The sequence below is a fragment of the Sylvia atricapilla genome, chromosome 4, assembly GCF_009819655.1.
Source record: "Sylvia atricapilla isolate bSylAtr1 chromosome 4, bSylAtr1.pri, whole genome shotgun sequence".
In the NCBI taxonomy this organism is placed as follows: Eukaryota; Metazoa; Chordata; class Aves; order Passeriformes; family Sylviidae; genus Sylvia; species Sylvia atricapilla.
The window spans coordinates 31,707,124-31,728,837 of NC_089143.1; the positions used below are offsets into that span (position 1 = coordinate 31,707,124).

General features: G+C 67.0%; 3 protein-coding genes across 7 annotated transcripts; 1 reads left to right on the plus strand and 2 right to left on the minus strand.

Annotated features, from left to right (window-relative positions):
- Nucleotides 1-128: 128 nt before the first annotated feature.
- INO80B (INO80 complex subunit B) lies at nt 129-2,547 on the minus strand. The gene is made up of 5 exons (XM_066317492.1): nt 2,413-2,547; nt 2,128-2,305; nt 1,856-1,971; nt 1,453-1,667; nt 129-1,130 (listed from the first exon to the last, which is right to left on the minus strand). The coding sequence occupies exons 1-5, from the start codon at nt 2,456-2,458 to the stop codon at nt 666-668; spliced, it is 1,020 nt and encodes a 339-aa protein (XP_066173589.1). The 5' UTR covers nt 2,459-2,547; the 3' UTR covers nt 129-665.
- A 1,092-nt stretch (nt 2,548-3,639) lies between these two features.
- RTKN (rhotekin) lies at nt 3,640-15,190 on the plus strand. 5 transcript variants are annotated; one of them, XM_066317502.1, is made up of 13 exons: nt 3,640-4,073; nt 8,629-8,822; nt 9,287-9,348; nt 9,498-9,551; nt 9,633-9,750; nt 10,371-10,595; nt 11,054-11,148; nt 11,890-11,996; nt 13,221-13,352; nt 13,548-13,713; nt 14,073-14,177; nt 14,349-14,451; nt 14,711-14,797. In XM_066317502.1, the coding sequence occupies exons 1-13, from the start codon at nt 3,969-3,971 to the stop codon at nt 14,715-14,717; spliced, it is 1,473 nt and encodes a 490-aa protein (XP_066173599.1). In that variant the 5' UTR covers nt 3,640-3,968; the 3' UTR covers nt 14,718-14,797. The 5 variants fall into 5 exon arrangements, with proteins under 5 accessions (XP_066173599.1, XP_066173596.1, XP_066173600.1 ...); XM_066317499.1 differs by lacking the exon at nt 14,349-14,451 and having other exon boundaries at nt 14,711-15,190; XM_066317503.1 differs by lacking the exon at nt 14,711-14,797 and having other exon boundaries at nt 14,349-14,455.
- Nucleotides 15,191-15,370: 180 nt separating this feature from the next.
- On the minus strand, nt 15,371-21,469 carry LOC136360332 (drebrin-like). Its single transcript, XM_066317495.1, has 13 exons — nt 21,295-21,469; nt 19,966-20,018; nt 19,770-19,882; nt 19,618-19,692; nt 19,029-19,163; nt 18,813-18,890; nt 18,211-18,362; nt 17,965-18,019; nt 17,491-17,565; nt 17,284-17,392; nt 16,208-17,211; nt 15,872-15,917; nt 15,371-15,770 (listed from the first exon to the last, which is right to left on the minus strand). The coding sequence occupies exons 1-13, from the start codon at nt 21,378-21,380 to the stop codon at nt 15,670-15,672; spliced, it is 2,082 nt and encodes a 693-aa protein (XP_066173592.1). The 5' UTR covers nt 21,381-21,469; the 3' UTR covers nt 15,371-15,669.
- Nucleotides 21,470-21,714: the final 245 nt, after the last annotated feature.

The following is a 21,714-nucleotide window of genomic DNA, read 5'->3' on the forward strand; positions in this document are numbered from 1 at the left end:
CCACAGCGCTGCTGCGGGTGGGGGTACAAACTATGGTTTGTACCATAGTGTTTCCGGGGGGTTTTGGACTGTTCCACAGCGCTCCCGGGGGTCGGGCTGCTCCGCCACCACAGCAGGCCCACACACGGTTCCTTCAACAACATCCTTTAATCAGCTCCATGACACCAGGACCTGCCCTTTCGGGGAACCTATCCCATTAGGACCACCCTCATTCCCTGCCACTGTGCGCAACCATCTGCGTCCACGGTGGAGAGGCTGGAGCCTTCTGGAGCTCCATATCCTGTTTGTCCATATTCATCTGGAGGAGCCAGAGCTCCCTACGTCCATGAGGAACTGCAGCCATCCAGGTCCCTTGTGTCCACGTGGAGTGAGCAGAGAGCCTCTGTGTCCACAGCAGCGGGTTTGAAGCCCCCTGTTCTGGCCTTCTGGAAGGTCTGGAGCCCCTAACAGCCCTCCAAGTCCACGCTGGAAACCAGAGGTTCCTCGGTATCCATGTGGATAATCCAGACCCCTCTGGAACTCCTTATGTCCATATGGCCCAGTGATCTGGCCCTTGGTATCCATGGCAAAGGATCCGTAGCCCCTGAAGTGGGTCTGTATCCCCCAGAGAGGGTCCATAGCCTTCGGAGAGGGTCCGTAGCCCCGCACAGCCCCCTCTGGGGGGGTCACCCCGCAGTCTGCAGCAGCTGCAGGTTACGCTGGTAGCAGCCCAGGCTGCAGAGTGGGCGCCCGGTGCGGGCGCAGCTGTACCGTTTGGGGTTGGGGCAGCCGGGCACGGCGCAGGGCTGGGCAGGGGGCACGGGCGGGGCGGTGGCGGGGGACAGCGGCAGCGGCAGCCCAGCGGGGAAGGACACGGTGATGCCGTCGGCGGTGCTGCGGTAGTGCACGACAGGGCAGGGCGCGGGGCGGGCGCGGCGCTCACGCAGCGCCCTCACCTTGGCTTTGTGTGTGCGCGTCAGGCGCTCGATGGTTTGGTTCTTGCTCTCCTCGGCCTTGCGGGCAGCCTGGAGCCGCCGGCGCCGTGCCCGCTCCTCCCGCTTCTCCCGCATCTCCTCCGTCACCTCCTTGGCCTTGGCACCCATGGGTAGCTGCAGCAGGGGTTGGCTCTGCTGCTTGTGCAGCAGCGCGCGCTGCGGGGGCACGGAGATGTGTCAGAATGGGGATGGAGGGTCTGGGAGACCCACACAGGGCTCCAAACCAGCTCTCCCCCAGTTCCAGGGCACCTCAAAACAGCAATTCTGGAGTCCCTGCAGCCCCTCCAGATCCCGTCAGTCATGCCCCCGGGGTTATGAGGCTCCTCAGTCACCCATCAGCCCAGCTCCCTTCTGGAGCTCCCTGAGCACTCCAGCCCTGTTCCAGTGTCTCCAAACACCTTCAACCACTTCCCAGACTTGTGCCAGCAGCTCTGCAGCCCCACAGCCCCCCTCAGCCTTGCCCCCAGTCCCCCCATACCTGCCGGGCCGTCAGGAGGGACTCGTCCACCTCCCTCTTGATGTCGCCGTTGTCATCCAGCTCCCCTCTCTCAAGGGCTGCCAGCCAGCGACGCTCCTCCTCTTCTTCTTCCTCCTCCTCTTCCTCCTCCTCCTCCTCCCCCTCCTCACGGGGAGGGAAGCAGCTCTCAGGGTCCAGCTCAGGCAATGGGGAGGGGGCCAGGTTGCTGTCCTCATCTGGGGGGGCCGGGATGGGAACAGTCACAGGAGGTGGGGGTCACAGCATGCTGGGGTCATGAGAGGGGTCCAGAGCACCTCCTCCCCAGCCAGCCCTCACTGTGAGCCCCTCCGTTTCCCCCTAGGGTTTCCCGTGCCCTCCTCACAACCCCTCCTCTCTGATTCCCCCATGAATCCCCCCTGCTCACCCAGCCAGGCTCGGTATTGCTCGATGGGGACCCCCTCGCTGGGCTCCTCCTCATCCCCTCCCAGCAGTGGGGACGGCGAGTGCGTCCCTTCGGGGACCACCGTGAACGTTGGGACGCTGTAGGAGAAGAAAGAGGAATTTGGGGACGCTGGTGAGGCCGGGGTGGGGGATCTCGGTTAGGGGGGACACATGGGAACATGCCCGGCCCAGCCTCCCTCCTCCTCCTCCCACATTTTGGTGCCCAGGATCTGCCCCCTCCAGGTCCCTTCTCACCTCTTGGTGCCCAGGATCTGCCCTCCCAGCTTAATCCGGAGCCGTAGCCGGGGCTGCCGAGGGGGTTCGGGACCCGGGGGCGGGCCCGCCTCGTGGTGGTGCCGCTTCTTGTGCTTTTTCTTGTGCTTCTTGTGTTTCTTCTTGTGGCCACCATGGCCGCCCACCTCGGCCTCCTGCCCTGTGAGGGGGTACACAGGGTCAAGCGAGGGGTCCCCGCGGGCCCTGCCCCTCCGAGAAGCGACCCCGCAGTCCCCTCGAACCCTCCCCAGCCCCGCGCCCTCTCACCGTGGCCGCCGGCCTCCATCCCGCCGCACCGCCAGGCCCTGCGCATCCGGCTGCGGGGGACTCAATTCGGGGCGGACCCACTTCCGCCCGGAACTTGCTTCCGCCCGGCCTCGCTTCCATCCGTTATCCGGGGCGGGTGACGCTGCTGCCGCCATGTTTGAAGTGGGCACGTTGTGCGCTGTCCCGGAGGGAAACTGGCCCCGCGGGTGCTTTGGAGCCGCTCGGGGCAGATGTGTGAGCTCAGGTGTGAACTCAGGTGTGAACTGCGCAGGTGTATGTGAAACCACAGGATGAACATGCAGGTGTGAGTTGTGGGCTCCCGAGGGGCTGTTTCTGCCCAGCCGCGTTGGTGAGGACAATGGAATCCCGGGGGCCATCGGCAGTACCGGCAGGTCAGGGAGTGATCCTGCCCCTCTGCCCTGCCCAGGTGAGGCACATCTGGAGTGCTGTGTCCAGATCTGGGCTCCTCGAGACCAGAAAGACCCGGAGCTCCTGGAGCGGAGGTGATTTGGGGGTGATCTGGTGTATGGAGCACTTCCCAGGCTTGAGGGAGCTGGGTCTGCTTTGTCCAGGCAGAATACTGAGAGAGGACTTCATCAATCCACACAAATATCCCAAATATCCACACAAACCCCTCAAATACCCACTGAAATATCTCAAATACTCACACAAATCTCTCATCTGCGAGTGTATCCATCCAATCACACAAAAACCTCATCCAGCGCCACAAATCTCTCTGTGGGGTGTCAGCATGGCGCCTAATCCATGGTCGAGGAGTTTTGGCCACGAACCAAACACAAATCCTAGCTCAGCACGAGGCAGAACTGCGCCCCACGGAAGGGCCAAACCCTGGGACAGGTGTGTCACCTCTCCAGGTGACATTTCCAGAGGGCCCTTCCCGGGAATCTTGGGGATTCCCTGTGGGGACACGCGTGTGACAGCTCCGTGTGGCAGACACACACAGAGATGTCACACCCCGACACACACACAGCGACACCCGCCCGGCCCCCGCCTGCAGCTGCCGCTGCCCCGGGCCATTGTCCCGCCCGTGCCAGGAGCCGCCGGCACCGATCGCCGCCACCGCCCCCCCGCCACGGGATCCCGGAGCTGTGCGGGGCCGGGAGAGGCGACCCCGGGATCTCCCCGTGCGGCTTCCCGGCGTCTCCCACCTGCTGTGCCCTCGCCCGGGCGAGCTCCGGGGAACGTCCCGAACTCCGGGACTTTTTTTGGACTCCCCTCCCGGAGCACCGGGACCCCCAGAACTCCCGGACTGCCGGGAACTCAGGAACCCCCGCAAAGCTCCGGGACCCCTCGGGAGCACCGGGACCCCGCGGGGCTCCCCCGGGAGGCTCCAGAGGATCGGCACCACTGGGGACACCGGGAATACCGGGACCCCCCGCCTCCACAAAGCTCAGGCTTACTCGGGATCCCCCGAGATTTCCCGGACCTCTCGGAAGGCTCCGGACCTCGACATCCACCAAGACCGCCAGGACCCCCCAGAAACCTCTGGAGCCCGGGACCCCTCGGACCTTCCGGACCCCCCGGGACCCCCGCCCATGTTCCGGCGGGAGGAGCGCAGCCGCGCCACGGTGGCGCGGGGGTCAGCGCTGGACATGGAATTGCGCCGGGGCTGCTGCTGCCCCCCGGCCCCGGCCTCGCAGGTACGAACGGGAACACCGAGAGCACCGGGAGCAGCGGGAACAGCGGGACCAGCCCGGGCACGAGGCCACGGGGGCGGCCGCGGCCGCTCCCTGCCCCCTGGGCCCCCCGGCCCGTCCAGCTGCCCCGGCCCAGCCGGGAATTCCGGTGGGATCCGGCACAGCGGGAAGCGCCCGCGCCCCCGGCACCCGACGGGGAGGGGGGAACTGGGAGGGACTGGGAGGGACTGGGAGGGACTGGGGGTCGGGGAGGGGACAGAAGGCCTGGGGCGTCCCGCAGGTGGCAGTGGCGGTGCCGGGGCGGGGACGCGGGCAGGTGGCACCAGGGCACAGGGGACGGGGTGTCCAAGGGACACGGGGCACTTGGGGGGTCCTGGTGGGTCTGGGGGTGGTCCTGCTTCACCTGAGGGTCCTGATTCACCCCAAACCAGGTGTGGCTGGGGAACTCAGTTCGTGTGGGTGGGGTCCTGGCATCTTTGTGGGGGTCCCAGTGCCTGGGGTGGGTCTTATGGATACGGGGGGGGGGGCGGTGTCCCAGCTCACTCAGTCGACTCCAGCTGCATTTTGGGGGTTCCTAGTGCGCTGTGGGGTTCGCTGTGTGCGCGGGGGGGGGCGGTCTTGGTGCATTCGGGGGTTCCATTTCACCAGGTCCCAGCTGCCCACGGAGGGGTCCGGTCCTGGTGTACTGGGGGGGTCCCAGTTCACCTGGCACACGCACACTCGGGGGGCCCCGGTGACCTTGGGGTGCCTGATACACACTGGGGGGGAGGGTGGATCCCAGCGCATTTGGGGCGGGGGCGTGGCGAGGTGGTTCTGGTACATCCTAGGGTGGATCTGGTGCATTTTGAGGGCTCGGCGGAGGACAGGGGAGGTGGGGGGGTGTGTCCTAGTGAGTATGGGGTCCCCGTCTTTCTGCACTTGGCAGGTGCGGGTTCACCTGGGAGGGTGCTCCCGGTTCACTCGCGGGTCTCTTGGCGCACTTGAGGATCGTCCCGGGGCGTGTGAGGGCATCCTGGTGCCCTTTGGAGAGGTCCCGGTGCATCCCGAGGAGTCTAGGTTCACTCAGGGCGGGTTTAGTACCCGCAGGGGGCGTCTCGGTGGTCCGGTACCAGCTGCACACGGGGGCTGCCGTTCGGTTGGGGCGGTCCCGGTGCCCCCGGGGGTCTCGTCCCTTCCCTCCGCACCGCTCTTTTCCCCCCAGCAGGGGGCGCCCCCCAGCCATTCCCGGTGTCCCGGAGCCCCGCGGGGGGAGGCGGGGGGGACACGGAGGCGGCTCCTGGGAGAAGGGAGGGGGGGACACGAGGAATGGGGGACACGGGGCGGGACATGGGGCGGGGGCGGCCGCCGCTTCCTGTGCGCGATCGCGGCGGAGCGGGAGCGGCCGGAGGTACCGGGAATGTGGGGCAGCGCTGTACCGGGGGTGGTGGGCACGGGGGGAGGAGGGGTCCCGGTGTCCGTCCTTACCGGGACTCCGTTCCCCGTCTCCCCCGCACGGCTCCCCGTCTCCTCCTCACACGCCCTCCCCACCCCCTCCTCCAGTGCCGTTCCCGGAGCCCCGTTCCGCACTCCCAGTCCGTGGTGTCCCCCCCTTCCCGCACCCCTTTTCCGGGCCCCGGCACCCCCAGGCTCCGCACCCTGACTCCGGCACCCCTCGTCTGGCACCCCGTCCTCTGCCTGCACCCCTCGTCCTGTCCCCCGTCCCCTGCACCCCAAACCCTGGAACCCCTTCCCCTGCGCCCCATTCTCCCCATGCACCCCCTCCCCGCCGCCTAGCTGGTCTCCTCTCCCCTGCACCTTTTCTCCCTTGTCTGCACCCCAAACCCTGCGCCCCATCTAGTGTCCCCCCCCACCCTGCACCCTGTCCTGTGCCCCTAATCCTTTCCGTGGCTCCAAAACCCTGCCCCTCTTTTCCCATCCCCACACTCCATCTTGTCTCCTGCACCCCATTTTCTCCACTCCTTTTCTTGTGCCCTGCGCCCCAATCCTTGCATTCCCTCCCTGCCCCCAAATCCCCTCCCTGCACCCCAAACCGTGCCCAGTCACGTCCCCAAACCCTGCACCCCATTCTGCTCCCATTATCCCGTTCCTGCACCCCCTCCTCTCTCTGCGCCCCGTTCCTGCACCCCTCATTCCCCCACTGCACCCCATCCTGTTCCCCCACCCTTTGCACCCCGCCTTGTCCCCTGCACCTCTTATCCCCTTCTGCACCCCATCTCTTCCCTTGCCCGCCCCCCACGTCCCCTCCCCTCACCCCAAATCTTCCCCCTCTTGCCCCCCCCAAATTCCTTCCCCCCTCCTTGCACCCCAAACCCGGCCCACCCCATCCCAACCCCCCCTCCCGTCCCCCCCGCCCCCGCTGCCCTTTCCCGCACAGTCCCCCTCTTGTTCCCTGGGAGGGGGCGGCGATTTGGGGAGGGCGCACAACGTGGACGCCCCCCCCTCCCCCAAAATTCCAGGGGAGGGGCCCGAGCACGTGGGGGACCCCCCGAATTCCCGGGGGAAGGGCCATCCAACCATCCAAAGCCCCTTTTCTCCCCGCAGCCACCTCGGTGGGGGGGGGCCCCCACTACACCCCAGCGCTGGATGCGGCGGGACCCCCTTGGGGGGCTTTGGGGGGACCCCCCAAAATAGCGGGGGGGGTCCCGGGGGTCCCGATGGAGGTGGGGGGGGGCCGCCGGCTGCGGATCCTGGAGGATCTCAACATGCTCTACATCCGCCAGATCGCCGCCAGCATCCAGGTGGGAATTTGGAGGGGGGGACCCCCTCCCCGACTCCAAATCCGGGATCCCTCGGGACCCCCCCCGGGGGTCCTGGGGCTCCGGGGTGGTCCCGGGGCTCCCGGGAAGATGGAATGAGCTCCTTATTCCAAAGAACTTCCCAAAACCAAGGCAGGGGGGATTTTGGGGGGGCTCCCGCTGTTTCCAGCGGGGGGTTATTTATAGGTGATGACGTCACTGGAGGGGAGGGGGACAGGGGCGGGATCGGGATCGGGATCAGGATCCTGATGGAGGAGCAGGAGGTACCGGGAAGGAGTTGGGGGGCTGAGGGAGGTCGTTGCGGGGGGGTGTTGTGGTGGGGGAATTTGAGGTTTTGTGGGTGCTTGGTGAATATGGGGGAAGTTTTGGGGTGCGTCATGGATCTGTGGAGCACGTGGGGTATCTGTGGGGTGCAGGATGAGTTTGGAGGGGGAGTGGTAAATCTGTGGGGTGCATGGCACGGTTGTGGGGTGCAGGATATGTTTTTGGGGTGCACGGTAAATCTGTAGGGTACGTGGTTCCCCCGTGGGGTGTAGGATGTATCTGTGGGGTGCACGGTTCCCCTAGGGGGTGCTGGATGAGTTTGTGGGGTGTGTGCCTTGCCTTTGGGGTGCACAGCTCCCCCGTGGGGTGCACGATGGATCTGTGGGGCTCGTGGTTCCCTTATGGGGTGCAGGAATAATTTGTGGTGTGCCTGGTAAACCTCTGGGGTGCACGATGCATCTGTGGGGTGTGTGGCTCTACTATAGGTGCATGATGTGTTTGTGGGGTGCTTGGTAAATCCGTGGGGCCCACAGCACACCAGTGGGGTGCACGGTCTGGTTTTGAGGTTCACAGATTCCCCGCGGGGTACATGATGTGTCTATGGGGTTCCTGATAAATCTGGGGGGTGCACGATGTGGTTTTGGGACGCCTGGTAAATCTATGGGGTGCACGATGTGTGGTGCAGCTGGGACAGGGCTGGGACCCCCCGTGTATGTGGCTGGGACCCCCCAAAACAGTGTGGGACCCCCCATCACCGTGTGTGCAGGGCTGGCACCGTCTGGGCGTGACTGGGACCCCCGGGGGGGGGCGTGGGGGTCGGGGGGTGCCCGGGACCCCTGTGCCCGGCAGGTGCCCCAATCCCATACATTCCCCCAGACCCTCCCGGAGCCCCAAATGTGGGAGGAGACGAAGCTGCTGCGTGTGTGGGAGGGGTTTTGGGATCCCCCTGACCCCAAAAATGTGCCCCGTTCCCAGGAGCTGGAGCAGCAGTGGCTGCTGTAGGTGTGGGAGGGATTTTGGGATCCTCTGAATCCTCAAATGTGCCCCGTTCCCAGGAGCTATGGCTGCAGTAGGTTCTGTGGGTGCGGGAGGGTTTTGGGGTCCTCCTGACCCCCCAAATAGGCCCCTTTCCCAGGAGCCGGAGCTGCAATGGGTCCAGGAGGGGATTTGGGATCCCCTGACACCCCAAATGTGCCCCGTTCCCACAAGCCAAAGCTGCAGTGGGTTCTGCAGGTTCGGGAGGGGTTTTAGGGACCTCAAATGTGCCCCATTCCCAGGAGCTGCGGCTGCAGCGGGCTCTAGAGTGGGTGCTGCGGGTCCAGGAGGGATTTTGGGGACCCCCTGACCCCCTACATGTGCCCCGTTGCCAGGGGCTGGGGCTGCAGCCGGCTCTGGAGCGGGGGCTGCGAGTGCGGGAGGTTTGGGATCCCCTTGATCCCAAATGTGCCCCATTCTCAGGAGCCGGGCTGCAGGGGATGCCGCGGGTGCTGGAGGGTTTTTGGGATCCCCTGAACCCTCCAAATGTGCCCCGTTGGCAGGAGCCGGAGCTGCAGCGGGCTCTGGAGCGGGCGCTGCGGGTGCGGGAAGGGGCCCGGCGGCTCCTCCCCGCCTGCAGCCGCCCCGAGCAGGCGCTGGAGACCACCAAGACCCTGGTGCTGTGCGACGCCAGGGTGGTCGCGGCGGGGGGAGAGCTGCAGCGGCGCCAGGAGGCTCGGCTGAGGGGGGCCCGGCGGTGAGGGGACCCCGAAAATGGTGGGGGAGGGCGTTGGGTACCACAAGGGATGCCCAAACCTGGGAAGGAGCCCCGGAACTCGAGGGGGAATGGTGAATCCCATAAGGGGGTACCCTAAAACTCGGGGGGATGTTGGGGTACCCCATGGAGGGCGTGGTGGGGACGGTCCCCAAAACCTGGGAAGGGGGGTTGAGGATCCCGCGGGGGGAGGTGCGGTGAGGGACACCCCAAAACCTGGGGGAACACGGGGTACACGGCAGTGAGGGAAAACCCCAACACCCAGGGGCGGAGTGAGACCCTGCAGGGGCTGCAGTGATGAGGGACACCCCGAAATTTGGGGGGATTAGGGAAATCCGGAGGGGCACAGCTGTGGGAGTGCCGTGGCAGGGGCCATCCCAAACCTGGGGGGATCACCCCAAAACCTGAGAGGAGCTTTGCTGAGCCCCCCTCCTGTCCCCCCGCAGCCCCTCGGACGCTGGGCCCGGGGCTGAGCGGGTGCCGTGCCGGGGCACCATCTGCATCTCAGGTATGGCGGGTCCCGGGGGGCTTCTTGGGAGGAGGGACCCCATCCTCTCTGCCTGCCTACCCTGGGGCATCATCGGCATTTTGGGCGGGGGGCCTGGGGGTGTCTCAGGGGGTCGCAAAGCCCTCCTGCTTTCCACCCCCCTCCACCAGATCTGCGCATCCCACTGATGTGGAAGGACACCGAGTACTTCAGGAACAAGGGGGGTGAGTGTTGGGGTGCCGGGGGTTCCCCCTTTCCCTGTGGTGCCCTCTGTGACCCCCCCTGACCCCCCAATTCCCCCACAGAGCTGCATCGCTGCGCCGTGTTCCTGCTGCTGCAGGTGGGGGCCGAGATCCACGACACCCCCACAGTGCTGGTGGACCGGACCCTCACCGACATCTGCTTCGAGGGCGCCGTGCTCTTGTGAGGGAGGGCACGGGACCCCCGATACCCCACACCCCTCCCTGGGACCCTGACAGCCCCCTCTTGGACCCTCAACCCTCCCCATGCGACCCCTGACACTCCACACCCCTCCCTGGGACCCTGACACCCCCCATGGGACCCCTGATCCCTCCCATGGGACTCCCAAACCCCCCAGGGACACTGACACCCCCCTGTGGCACCTTCAGCACCCCCATATCCCCGTCATGGGACCCCTGAGACTCTCTATGGCAAGCCCTCACCACCCCAATATGCCCCCATTGGACCCCTGATCACCCCCACACCCCCAAGGACACTGACACCCCCATGACACCCCTGCCACCACCAAACCCCCCTTGGGGACCCCTTGCCCTCTCCTGCCCCCACTCCAGGCGACTCCTGATCTCCCTCTGGGCACCTCTGACCACTCCGGGGGGTGACCCCTGCCCTCCCTGGGGACCCCTAAACACCCCTGGCCCCTCCAGGAGACCCCTGCAAGGGACCCCTGCCCCACACTTCCCCTCTGGGCCCCCTTGCCCTGTCCCCTCCCGTGTTCCCACAGCCCATGGGGTGGCCGTGGGGGTGTCCCCTGCCCTGGCTGACCCCGCCGTGCCCCCCCCCAGCTCGGAGGCGGGCCCGGATTTCGAGCTGAAGGTGGAGCTGTACAGCGCGGGGCTGCCCGGCGGGGGGGCCCAGGGCAGCACCCCCAAAAAGCTGGCAACGCGTCTGAGCACCTCCCTGGGCCGCTCCTCGGGGCGCCGGGCACGGGCGGCCATGGAGGGGGGCGCCGGCAGCCCCCCGGGCACCGGCGGCACCGGGGCACTGCTGCTGCCGCCGCCCGGCGTGCCGTGAGTAACCCCAGGAGCGCCCTGTGTGTTCCCTGTGTCCCACTGTGTCCCCACTCTGCCCCCGCTGTGCCCACTGTGCCCCCCTGTGTGTGCCCCGTGTCCCTTGTGTGTCCCATGTCCCTGTGTGTGTGCCCCATGTCCCCCTGTGTGTTCCCTGTGTCCCCCTGTGTTCCCTGTGTCCCCATTGTGTCCCCTGTGTGCCCACTGAGCCCCCCTGTGTGTCCCATGTCCTTTTGTGTCCCCATGTGTGTGCCCCCTGTCCCGTGTCCCACTGTGTCTCCACTGTGTCTCACTGTGTCCCTTGTGTCCCCCCTGTGTCCTGTGTGTCCCACTGTGTCCCCTGTGTATGTCCCATGTCCCCCTGTATGTGCCCTGTGTCCCCCCTGTGTCCCCCTGTGCCCCCTATACTCCCTAACCCCTCTCCCTCAACTTCCCCCTGACCCCCCCGTTGTCCCCAGGTGTCCCCGGTTCCAGCTGCTGGCCCACGCCGCGCTGTCCTTGGCGCAGGTGCACGACGGGTTCCGCACCCACGACCTTGTTGTTGCTGCCGACGGTCAGTGGGGCACCCCAAAACACCACCCTATAGCATCCCACAGTGCCCAATAACACCCCAAAACAGCCCATGGCACCTGATAACATCCCATGGCTCCCCATAACATCTCATATTACCCTATAACACTCCATGGCACCCTGTAACACCCCAAAACATCCCATGGCACCCTGTAACACCCCATAACATGCCATAACACACTTTAACATCCCATGGTACTTGATAACACCCCATGACACCCCATAACACCCTATAGTACCCCACAGTCCCCAATAGGACCCCATGGCACCACATAACACCCCATAATACCCTGTAACATCCTCGTCATGTAATAACACCCCATAACACCCTGTAACACCCCACGGTACCAAATAACACCCCATAACCACGCCATGGCACCCCATAACACCCTATAACACCCCACAGCCTCCCATGGTACCCCATAACATGGGCAAAGGAGTCTGGGGGTCCTGACAGAGGGGAGAGGGGGATCTTGGGGTCCTGAAAGGGTCTGGGTGGGGTCTGGGATCTCGGTAAATGGGGGACAAGGGGGTCTGGGGGTCCTGGCAAGAGGAGGAGGAGGTGGGTCTGGGCTCTTATTGGGGTTTGGGGGCTCCTCTCAACCCCCGAGACCCTCATGTGGCCCCTTCATTTCCCCTCCCAGAGCAGAGCCTCTGCTGGGTGGGTTGGGGGTCATTCTGGGGGTCCCTGCCAGCCCCCAATGTCCCCCGTGTCCCCCCCCAGAGCAGAGCCCCTGCTGGCTGCCCCTCTATGGCCGCATGTGCTGCCGCCTGGCGGCCAGGCCGAGCTGCATGGACACCCCCGCGGCGACAGGGACACTGCGGCTGCGGGTGAGGGACGGGAACGGCGCCGGGAACGGGACCGGGAACGGGAATGGGAGAGAGGGGCGGAGGGATGGGAGAGAGAGTGGGATAGAGGGATGGGATGTGTTAACGCTGCCGTGATAAAAAGGAACATTGCAGCTGCAGGTAAGGAAATGGGGTAGAGAAATGGGATATAGGAATGGGATAGACAAATGGAATATAAGGGTGGGATAGAGAAATGGGATATAAGGGTGGGATAGGGAACTAGGATATAGAGAAACGGGATAAAGGGGTGGGATAAAGAAATGGGATGGAGGGATGGGATAGAGGGATGTACTGCATAAACACCCCCACAATAACAGGGACCCTGCAGCTACAGGTGAGGGAATGGGGTGGAGGGAATTGGATTAGGAGTGGGATGGGATGGATCAACATCCCTGTGGTAACTGGGGCCCTGTGGCTGCAGTAGGGGAGCGGGATCAGGAATGGGTCAGAGGAGTGGGATAGAGGGATGGGCTGTGTTAACATCCCTGTGGGACCAGAGACCCTGCAGCTGCAGGTGAGGGAGGATCAGGATATGGGATTGGGATGTGAGGATGGGGTGGGATGAGAGATGGGATGAGAATGGAGAAAGGGGTGAGAAGAGGATGGGAACAGGAAAGGAAATGGAGACAGGGATGGGGATAAGGATGGGACCGGGACAAAGACGGGACTGGGACAGGGACAGAGATGGGAATGGGGATGAGGATATGGATTGGACAGGGGCAGGAATGGGATCAGGATGGGTATGGGAACAGGCACAGGGACAAGGACAAGAATGAGGACAGTGATGGAGATGGTCAAGGATGGAGATGGGGACACAGATAAGGAGAGATGGGTAGAGAAGTAGGAATGAGGACAAGGAAGAGAACAGGACAGGGACAAAGATGGGCGTGGGATGTGGTCAGACAGAGGAAAGGGATGGGGACAGTGACATGAATGGGAGCAAGAATAGGGACAGACCAAGAGGTAGGACAGAGATGGGAAAGGACAAGAACAGGAATGGCTTGGGAAGAGAAAGGGGACAGAGCTGGGAATGGGGACAGGGATGGGGACAGGATGGGTGGTGACACGAGCCCGCCTGGTCTCATCCATCCCCACCAGCAGCTCTGGGCTGGTGGGGGTGGAGCTGGAGGGATCCATGTGCTGGGGATGGGTGAAGAATGGGGGGGACACCCATGGGTGCTGACGGCTCTGGGGCTCTCGGGACAGGCTCCAGGGGCTGAGGGGCCGAGCGGACCCCCCCTGTTCTGCGTCCTGCGGGGCCCTGGGCTGCTCTGCTACGGCAGCGCTGGCGAGGCCGAGGCAGGGCAGGAGCCCACCCTCACCATTGCTGTCACCAAGGTATGGGGACACAGGGGACACAGAGGGGGTGGTGGTTGGAGGGGGGTGTGGGAGTCTATGGGGTTATAGGGGATGGAGGGGACGTGGTGGGTACAGGGAGAAAGGGGGACTGTGTGGGGCTCGGGTTGGTTGGAGGTTTATGGGGCGTTTTGGGGTCTGTGGGGCTGCGGGGTCCAAGGAGTCCCGGTGCTGCAGGACACCCGGGTGCGGGCGGTGGAGCCAGGGGGCCGCGGGCAGCCCCCCGGGGTGGCCGTCACCAACCAGCTGGGAGGGGAGGAGGTGACACACACGCTGGTGGCCGAGAGCGTGGCCGAGGCCCAGCGCTGGCTCGAAGCCTTTGGGCAGCACCTCTACGACTTGGGTGAGTCGGGACCCCCGGGACCCCCCACACCATCCCTGTGGGACCCCATCATCCCTGTGGGACCCCTGTCCTGGCATGACCCCATACCACCCCTCTGGGACCCCCATCCTGGCAGAACCCCAGACCATCCCTGTCGGACCCATCCCTGTGGGACTCCCATCACCCCAGGACCTGTACCCCAGTGGGACCCCAGTCCTGAGAGCACCCCCATTCCCGTGAGACCCCCATCCCAGGCTGACCCCATCCAATGGGACCCTCATCCCACTGCAATCCCCATCCCAGCTCAATCCCCATCCTGGGAGTGCCTGGATTCTGGGGGGCTCTGTCCCACGGCCCCCCTGTTGTCCCCGTTCCCACAGCCCAGTGGAAGCAGTGCTGTGAGGAGCTAATGAGGATCGAGGAGCCCCCCCCGCGCCGCCCCCCGGCGCCGCTGCCCCCCCAGGGCTCTCTCTACCACCAGACAGGTGAGTGGGGCTGGGGGGGTGGTCGGGGGGGCTCCTGCTCTGTCTCTCCCTCTCTGCTCTCTGCTCGCTCCCTAACGCTGCTCTTCTTGCTGTCCCCCCTTCTCTGTGCCCCCCTCTGTCCCCACATTTCTTTCCTTGCTGCTCTGCCACCTCCCCTCCTGCACCCCCCAGCCCCGCCGGGCCCCCCCGGGACCCCCCCAGGCGAGGGGCTCCTGCTGCAGGAGAATGTCTCAGCCGAGATCCGGGCACTGCTCAGCTCCTACTACAGCGACAGGTGACACGGTGTGGGGGGGACACGGGGCCACCCCCGCCCCCACTGCCACAGCACCCCCAGGATGGCCATGGGGACTGCAGGGGGGCAGTGAAGGCACCCCAAAAGCCCCCCACCGCCTGTGAGGGGAATCCATGGGGGGCTGTGGGGAGTACTGGGTGTAGCTGGGGTCCTTTCACAGCCGCCACCCCACAGAGGGGATGCGAGGGGGTGGTCTGGGCATGCCGCTGACCCCCCGTGAACCCCCCCCTTTCCCCCCCAGCTATTGACCCCTCGGATGACATCGCGGCGGTGACCGACATCCTGACGCGGCACGGGGCGGCTCCCCGTGCCCCGGGCCCTCCCCCGTGGCTGTCGCTGTTCGAGGGGCCCCCTCTGCGCAGCCCCAGCCCCCCACGCCGGGGCCGCCCCCGCACCCTGTCCCTCGACGCCCGGCTCAGCACCCTAAAGGGTCGGGGGGGTCCCCCAAAACCCCCCCACTCCAGCTCCTCCAGCAGCGGCAGCAGCAGCCCGGGGCCCCCTCAGCGCGACCCCCCCAGACCCCTCCAGTCCCGGGTCTGACCCCTCAGCACTTAGTGGGGGGGAAAGGGGGGATGGACCCCCCTATTTGCCACAGGGGTTGGGAGGGCTGGGGGCTCCCAGCTTCTGTTTTTGGGGAGAAACTGGAATTTCTGCCCCTCCCCGTGCTGGGGAGGGTCAGGGCTAAACTCCAAAAAGGGGGGGTGGTTTCCTTCCCCCCCCCCAACAAAGGTGGGTGCTGGGGACCCCCCCCCCCCCCCCCCCCACTGCAGGGTGGGTGCTCAGGGTCTAACCCGGGGGGGACACAGAGCGCCCCCCAGCTCTGCTTTCCCTCACCTCTAACCCGGGGGGGGAACACACAACCCCTCCCGGCAGGCCCCCTCTCATTAATAATATTCACTAATAATTTGCATTAAAATTTATTTAACAGCTGCTTTGTGTGATTTGGGGGGGGGGGAGAGTGTGGGGGTCCCTGTGCCCGGGTTTGGGGGGCGTCCGTGCCCTCCCATCCTGTGTTGCCACCAGCGGGGGGTGGGGTGTCCTCGGGGTGCTGCCCCCTCCCCAAGCTGCTCTTTTGGAGTGCAAGTGGGGGGGTGTAGGCTGTGCTTGGGGGTGAGTGGGGAGGGGGCATCCATCCTGGACTCTGGGGTGCCATAGGGGGGGAACTCCCCCCCAGAAAAAGGAGGTGCTGGTCCCCCCCTGCTACACAGCATGGGGGGAGAGGTCCTCGTCCTCGGTGGGGGGGCTGGGGCCCCCCAAAAGCGGTGGGTGGGGGGCGTCACGGGCCAGCAGCAGCGCGAAGCCTGGGGGGAGAGTGGGGGTGAGATGGGGGGGTCGTGGGGGGTGGGCGGGTGTTGGGGGAGGTTGAGTAATTTGGGGGGTTTATGGGGGAGTTTTGGGGTACCTGGCGTGGCTTTGTGCAGGACGAGGTCCTCGCTGGGCTCATCCCCCTGCAAAAAGTGGGAGGGACGTGAGGGGCCTCTCCACCCGCAGCTGTGCCCGCCTCACTCGCTAGGGGACCCCACCCTACCTCCCGTCCTGCCCCCTACTCCATTTCCTCTCCAGTCCCAACCTAACCCCCAGGGTCGTGTGTTCCCCTCCTGACCCCCAGCCCCAAAACCTGCAGCCGCCACAGCCCCCGTGCCCCCCATCACCCCCAGCCCCACATAACCCCAGAACCCCATCTCGCCCCCCCCCACATTTCCCCCAGCCCCACATCTCCCCCAGCCCCTCCCCGTACCTGCCCAGGGGGGGGTCTCGGCTCCCAGGGGGCCTCCCAGCCCCCCACCTCGTGTCCCCCGATTCCGTTGTGCCCCAAATCCTGGGGGTCCTGCACCGGGAGGTGGGGGCCGGGGTTGTGCGGGGGGGACCCGGCCGGGGGTATTGGGGACCCCTCCCGCGGGCCGGGGACATCCTCAAGCAGTGGCCCCAGAGATTCCCATGCTGGGGGGCTGGGGAGGGGGGGAGTGTCCGGGTGGGACCCGTCCTCATCCCGGGAGAGCCTGGGGGGAGACCCCAAGCCGGGAGTGCTGGAAGGAGGGAGGGGCTCTACCCCATAAGTGCTTTCAGAAGACCCCAAGCCAGAGGGGCCAGGAGGGACCCCCATCCGGGGAGGGCTGGGAGGAGGCCCAGACATGGCAGGGGGGGACCCCGACCTGGTGGTGGCAAAACTGGGGGTCCCCAGGGTGGGGGAGAGAGGGGTCCCCGTTCCTGTGGGATAGGAGGGGCTGCCAGTGGTGGCACATTGGGGGGTGCCCGTCACCACAGGGCTGGGGGGGCTCCTCGGGGTGGCAGAGGGCGGAGTCCCTGTCCCCACAGTACTGGTGGCATGGGGGGACCCTGCTCGGGCTGGGCTGGAGGGGGTCCCCAGGGTGCCACTTTGTGGAGTGCCTGTCCCCACAGGGCTGATGGGGGTCCTGGTGGTGGCACACTGCGGGGTCCCCGTCCCCACAGGACTGGCGGCGTGGGGGGACCCTGCTCGTGCTGGGCTGGGTGGTGTCCCCAGAGTGGCAGAGGGAGGGGTGCCCCTCCCCATGGGGCTGGCGGGGGTCCCTACGGTGGCACCCCGGCTGGTCCCTGTCCCCCCTGGGCCGGGGGGTAGAGGCGGCGGCGGCCGGCGGGGGCTGGGGGGAGATGCCCCGCTGGAGGAGCCGGGCGGGTGGGTCGGGAGGGGCTCCGGCCGGCGGAAGATGAAAGCGGATTCCGTCAGGCTGCGCTGGTACCGCAGGAAGGGCCGGCGGGCACCTGGCGGGGACGGGGTGGTCAGCAGAGACCTTCAGAACGCCCTGTGCCCCCCAACTCTTCCATGACACCTACCGGAGGTGCTGCCGGGCAGGGGGGATATGGACGTGGACCCCGAGCGCTCCCGCTGCCGAAAGAATTCCCGGGGGTTCTGGGTGCGCTGGGAGACCAGGATGGCGGCTTCCTGTGGGATCGGGGGCTTCAGCGGGGCTGTGGCCGTGGGCACCACGGCAGGGCCAGTGGCCCTGAGACCCAGGGGAGGGACCCGGTCCCGGAACTCACGGCCGCCGTCCCGCTGACCCCGGTGCGACCCCCGCGCTCCCTCTCGGCCGCCTCTTGCTCCCTCTGCTGCTGCTCCTGCGGGACGCAGCAGCGATGGGAAACATGGATCCCTCAGAATGGATCCTGGATCCCGTGAGATGGAGCCCCGGATGCCCTAAGATAGAGCCCTCACACCTCCCCGGGTTAGACTCCCACTCCGGACCCCCCTGGAACAGACCTCCTGTATTCCTTGTGATGGAGCAGCTCGATCCCGCAGGATGGACACACCATATCCCCTGGGACGAATCCCTTCAGATCCCCCAGGACAGACACCTACAACTCTCTGGGATGAGTCCCTGAATCCCCTGGGATTGACCCCCCCGGGTTGGACCCCCTGGGATGGAATTCCCCAGATTCCCTGGGATGAACGCTAGAGTGGAGCCCCTGATTGCCCCTGACACCCCCCGCCCCGATTCCAGCCCCCTTCCCACTCACCCATCGCTCCTGCTCCTTCCTCCGCTCCTCCGCGTCCAGCCGCGCCTGCTCCTGCCTGCGGGGCCGGGAGTTGGGGTGTCAGGGAAGGGTTACAGGGATGTGACACGGGGATGGGACACAGACGGGAAACATCAGCGGGATGTAGGGACGGGGACACGGGGATGGGACAGTGATGGGGACACGGGGGTAGGACAGGGATGGGGACACGGGGCTGGAACAGGGATGCAGCCCAGCGTTGCCCCTCACCTGCGCTCCTCGATGAGCCGCTCCCGCTCCTGCAGCCGCCGCTCCCTCTCCGCCGCCTGCAGCCGCTCCTCCTCCATGCGCTCCCGCTCCCAGCGCCGCCGCTGCTCCCGCTCTCGCTGCCGCTCCTGCTCCTTCCGCTGCTGCTCCTCGCGCTGCGCACGCACCGGGATCAGCGCCGGGAACCAGCACCGACACCTGGACCGAGAACTCACCCGCCCCGGCACCGGGAGCGGCACTAGGATCCCGCTGCCCTTGGCACCGGCACAGGGAACCGGCACCGGGACTGGGACCCCGCCAAATTTCACGTTGGGACTCTCCCAGGACCAGGACCGGGACCGGGACCACACCCACCTCCCCACCAGCACTGGCACCAGAACCCCCTCGGTCTCGGCACTGGGACTGTGATCCCCTCTGGTATCGGCAGTGGGACCTCTGCAGTGTCAGCACCGGAACCCAAACAGATCTCAGCTCTGGGACCGGGACCCCCACCAAGCTCGGCACCGGGACCCCTGGGCAACCCCAGCCCGAGGCAGCAGCCGTGACCCCATCTCCGGGACCCCCCAGCCCTTCCCCAGCCCTTCGCCAGCCCCCCGATCCCTAACCTCAGCCTGCTCCCAGAAGGAATCGCGCTGGGTGCGCTGCAGCTCCAATGCCGGGTTGGTTTTGCGGTAGTTGGTTCCCTGGGGAGCAGAGAGGGGTCGGGGTGAGACCCCAAGAACCCCCTCAACACTCCCTGGAAGGAGGAGCAGGCACCCATCGCCCACCAGGTGCCCTCCCCATTCCTGCAGGCACATCGCCCCAGCGAGACCCCCACTCACCACCAGCTCTGGGGGGTCCTGGGGCGTCCTCCTGGGAGGGCGAGGGGCGGGGGGCTCCAGCTGTGCCAGCACTCGGCGCAGCCCCTCCAGCGTCACCTCCTCGGAGTGGCGGGCGCTGATCACCGCCGTGGCCTCCTGCCACCATGGGGACGGGACAGGACGGGACCGTGTCACCCCTCCCACGGTCCACCCCCCGCAGGGATCCGCATTCCCCCGGGGAATCTCGGCACGATTCCCTCGGACGTGTCAGATGTGAGGCTGGATCCAGATGTGGGGCGGGATCCAGACCCCGGACCCAGACAGATCACCGGAAGCTGTTCCGGGGGATGGGGTGGGTAGGACCCCCCCGTCAGGACGGGACTGGGGGGGGGGCAGGGATCCCAACCACAGCTCCGGCACGGCGGCCAAGACTGGGAGCACTGGGAAAGCGGCGGCTGAGTCAGCAGCGCCAGGAATGCGCCCGGGCACAGGCAAAGGTCGGGGCGGCGGGATGGGGGGGACGGGGGGGGCAGGAATGGGGAACACGGTGGGGTGGAGACCCCGACACACCCCCTCAGCACCCCCCGAGGGCTCCGTGCTCCCCACTCACCCTGAAGAAGCTCCGGATGGCCGGCAGGTGCCCGGCACACGCCGTCCGCTGCGATTCCGGCACCTTTTCCCCCACCTGGCACCGCACCCATTGCTCAGCCCCGAGGGGGTCCCATCCGGGGGTCCCCCCCGAACTGCACCCTCCGCACTCACCCAGCTGATAAGAACGATCCTGGGGGTGCCGGAACCAGGATCGGGGACCCGGCACAGCCCGTACATGATGCTGGCTGCAGAGAATTTTCCAGCGAGCTCATCCGGCCCCCCGGCTGTAAGGAGGGGGGGGTCAGAGGGGGTACGGGGGAACTCCGGGGACCCCCCCAATACTCCCCGGCAGCGTCGCTCCCGGTACCTCCGGAATCCAGGAGCTTGAGGTCGTGGTGCTTCTCATAGCCAAAGACGGCCCTGGGTGGGGAGAAGGGGGGTCAGGGTGGGGATCAGGGTGGGGGACACAGAGCGAGTGTCACATAAAGTGGGGGATCTGCCAGGCTTGGGCACCCCCCGTGTTCCCCCACGCCACCAGCTTGGGATGAATTCATGGAAATGCCGCCGGCAGCATCCGCCCCCGGGACAATGGGAATGTGGGAAGCGCCGGAGCGGCACAGGCCCCCCAGCGACCCCCCCTCCTCCTTGCGGCGGTGCCGGGACCCCCCTCCTGGGCCTGGGAGGGCTCAGGGGGCCCCATCGCGGTGGGACCCTCACCCCCCCCCGGGCATTCCCAGCGGCTCTGCCCCTCTTTGTTCCCGCGTGGCTCCGGTTCGGGGCGCACGCGGGACGCGGCTGGGCACAGCTCGTGGACTGCGGCGCGGCAGGGCACGTCACGCATGTCACGGCATGTCGCGACAGGCTGCGGCGCCACATGGCGGGACAGAGCCCGGCACGCGGCCGGGCGGGCGCCTGGAGCAGCCGGCGCTGGAGCGGGTCCAGCCGCGCTCCGGGGGCAGAGGGCAATGCCCTGGTGGCCAGTGGCCACGGTGACGGACGGTCCCGTGACGCTGCGAGGCCGATGAGCCCCGGTACAGTCGCCCCCCACCTCGGGATGGGGGTTTTGGGGGACAGCGGCTCCAGCCTCGCGGTGCCGGCACAAAACTGGGGCCAGCCCGGGACCCCCAGGCCAGGACCGTCCCGGGCCCGCGTCCCGCCGGTGCAGCCGGGCAGAACTCCCTTGCCGCACCCCGGGGTGCTCCGCGTTCCCGCAATCCCCCTCCCGGGCCCGTCATGCCCCCGCCCCGGGCGGTGGCGCCGCTCCCAGCCCGGCGGCACCGGGAGGGACCGGGCGGGACGGGGCGAGACCGGGTGAGACTCCCGGTTCCCAGCGCGGCGGCCCGTAGGGCTCAGTCCTGGGAGTCCCCCGTGGACCGGCACCCCCCGGCCGAGACCCCGGTGCGCCCCGGAGCCCCCGTCCCGGTGCCGGTAACGGTGCCTCTCGGCTCGCCCCCGACGCCCTGGCGCGTGCCGGTGGCTGTTCCAGCTCCCCTTCCCGGTCCTGTGTCCGGTGCCTGTCCCAGTGCCCGTTCCCAGTCTTAGTCCCCTCTTCCGTTCCCGTCCCCCCCTCCCGGTTCCCTGTGCCGGCTCCTCATTCCCGGTGCCCTGTTCTCGATCCTCCCTTTCGTCCCCATTCCCGGTCTCCATTCCCGGCTCCCGTTCCCTCTCCCGGTGTCCCCCGCCCTCCCGTTCTCACCAGTCGGTCCCAGCCCGGGGGTTCCCCACGTCCTCCCGCGCCGCCAGCAGCGCCAGCCGGTACCGCTCCAGCCCCGGCCCCGCCATCCCGATCCGGGGGCCGATTCCGATCCCGGGGCCGATCCCGATCCCGGGGCCGCCGCCGCCGCCGCCCTGAGCCCGCCACTCCCTCCCCCGCCACCCCCCCGGCAGTTTCCACCGCCCACGGGCGGCACCGGGCGGGGCGGGGGCGGGAGCGCCCGGGAGGCACCGGCACGGGACGGGCGGCGCTGGGAGCGCTGGGAGCGCTGGGAGCGGGTGCCGGGCCTGGGTCCCGAACTGGGACAAGGTCCCATACCGGGATGAGGGTCCCTGTACCGGGTTGAGGGTCCCTGTACCGGGATGAGGGTCCTGTACCGGGATGAGGGTGCTGTGCCAGATT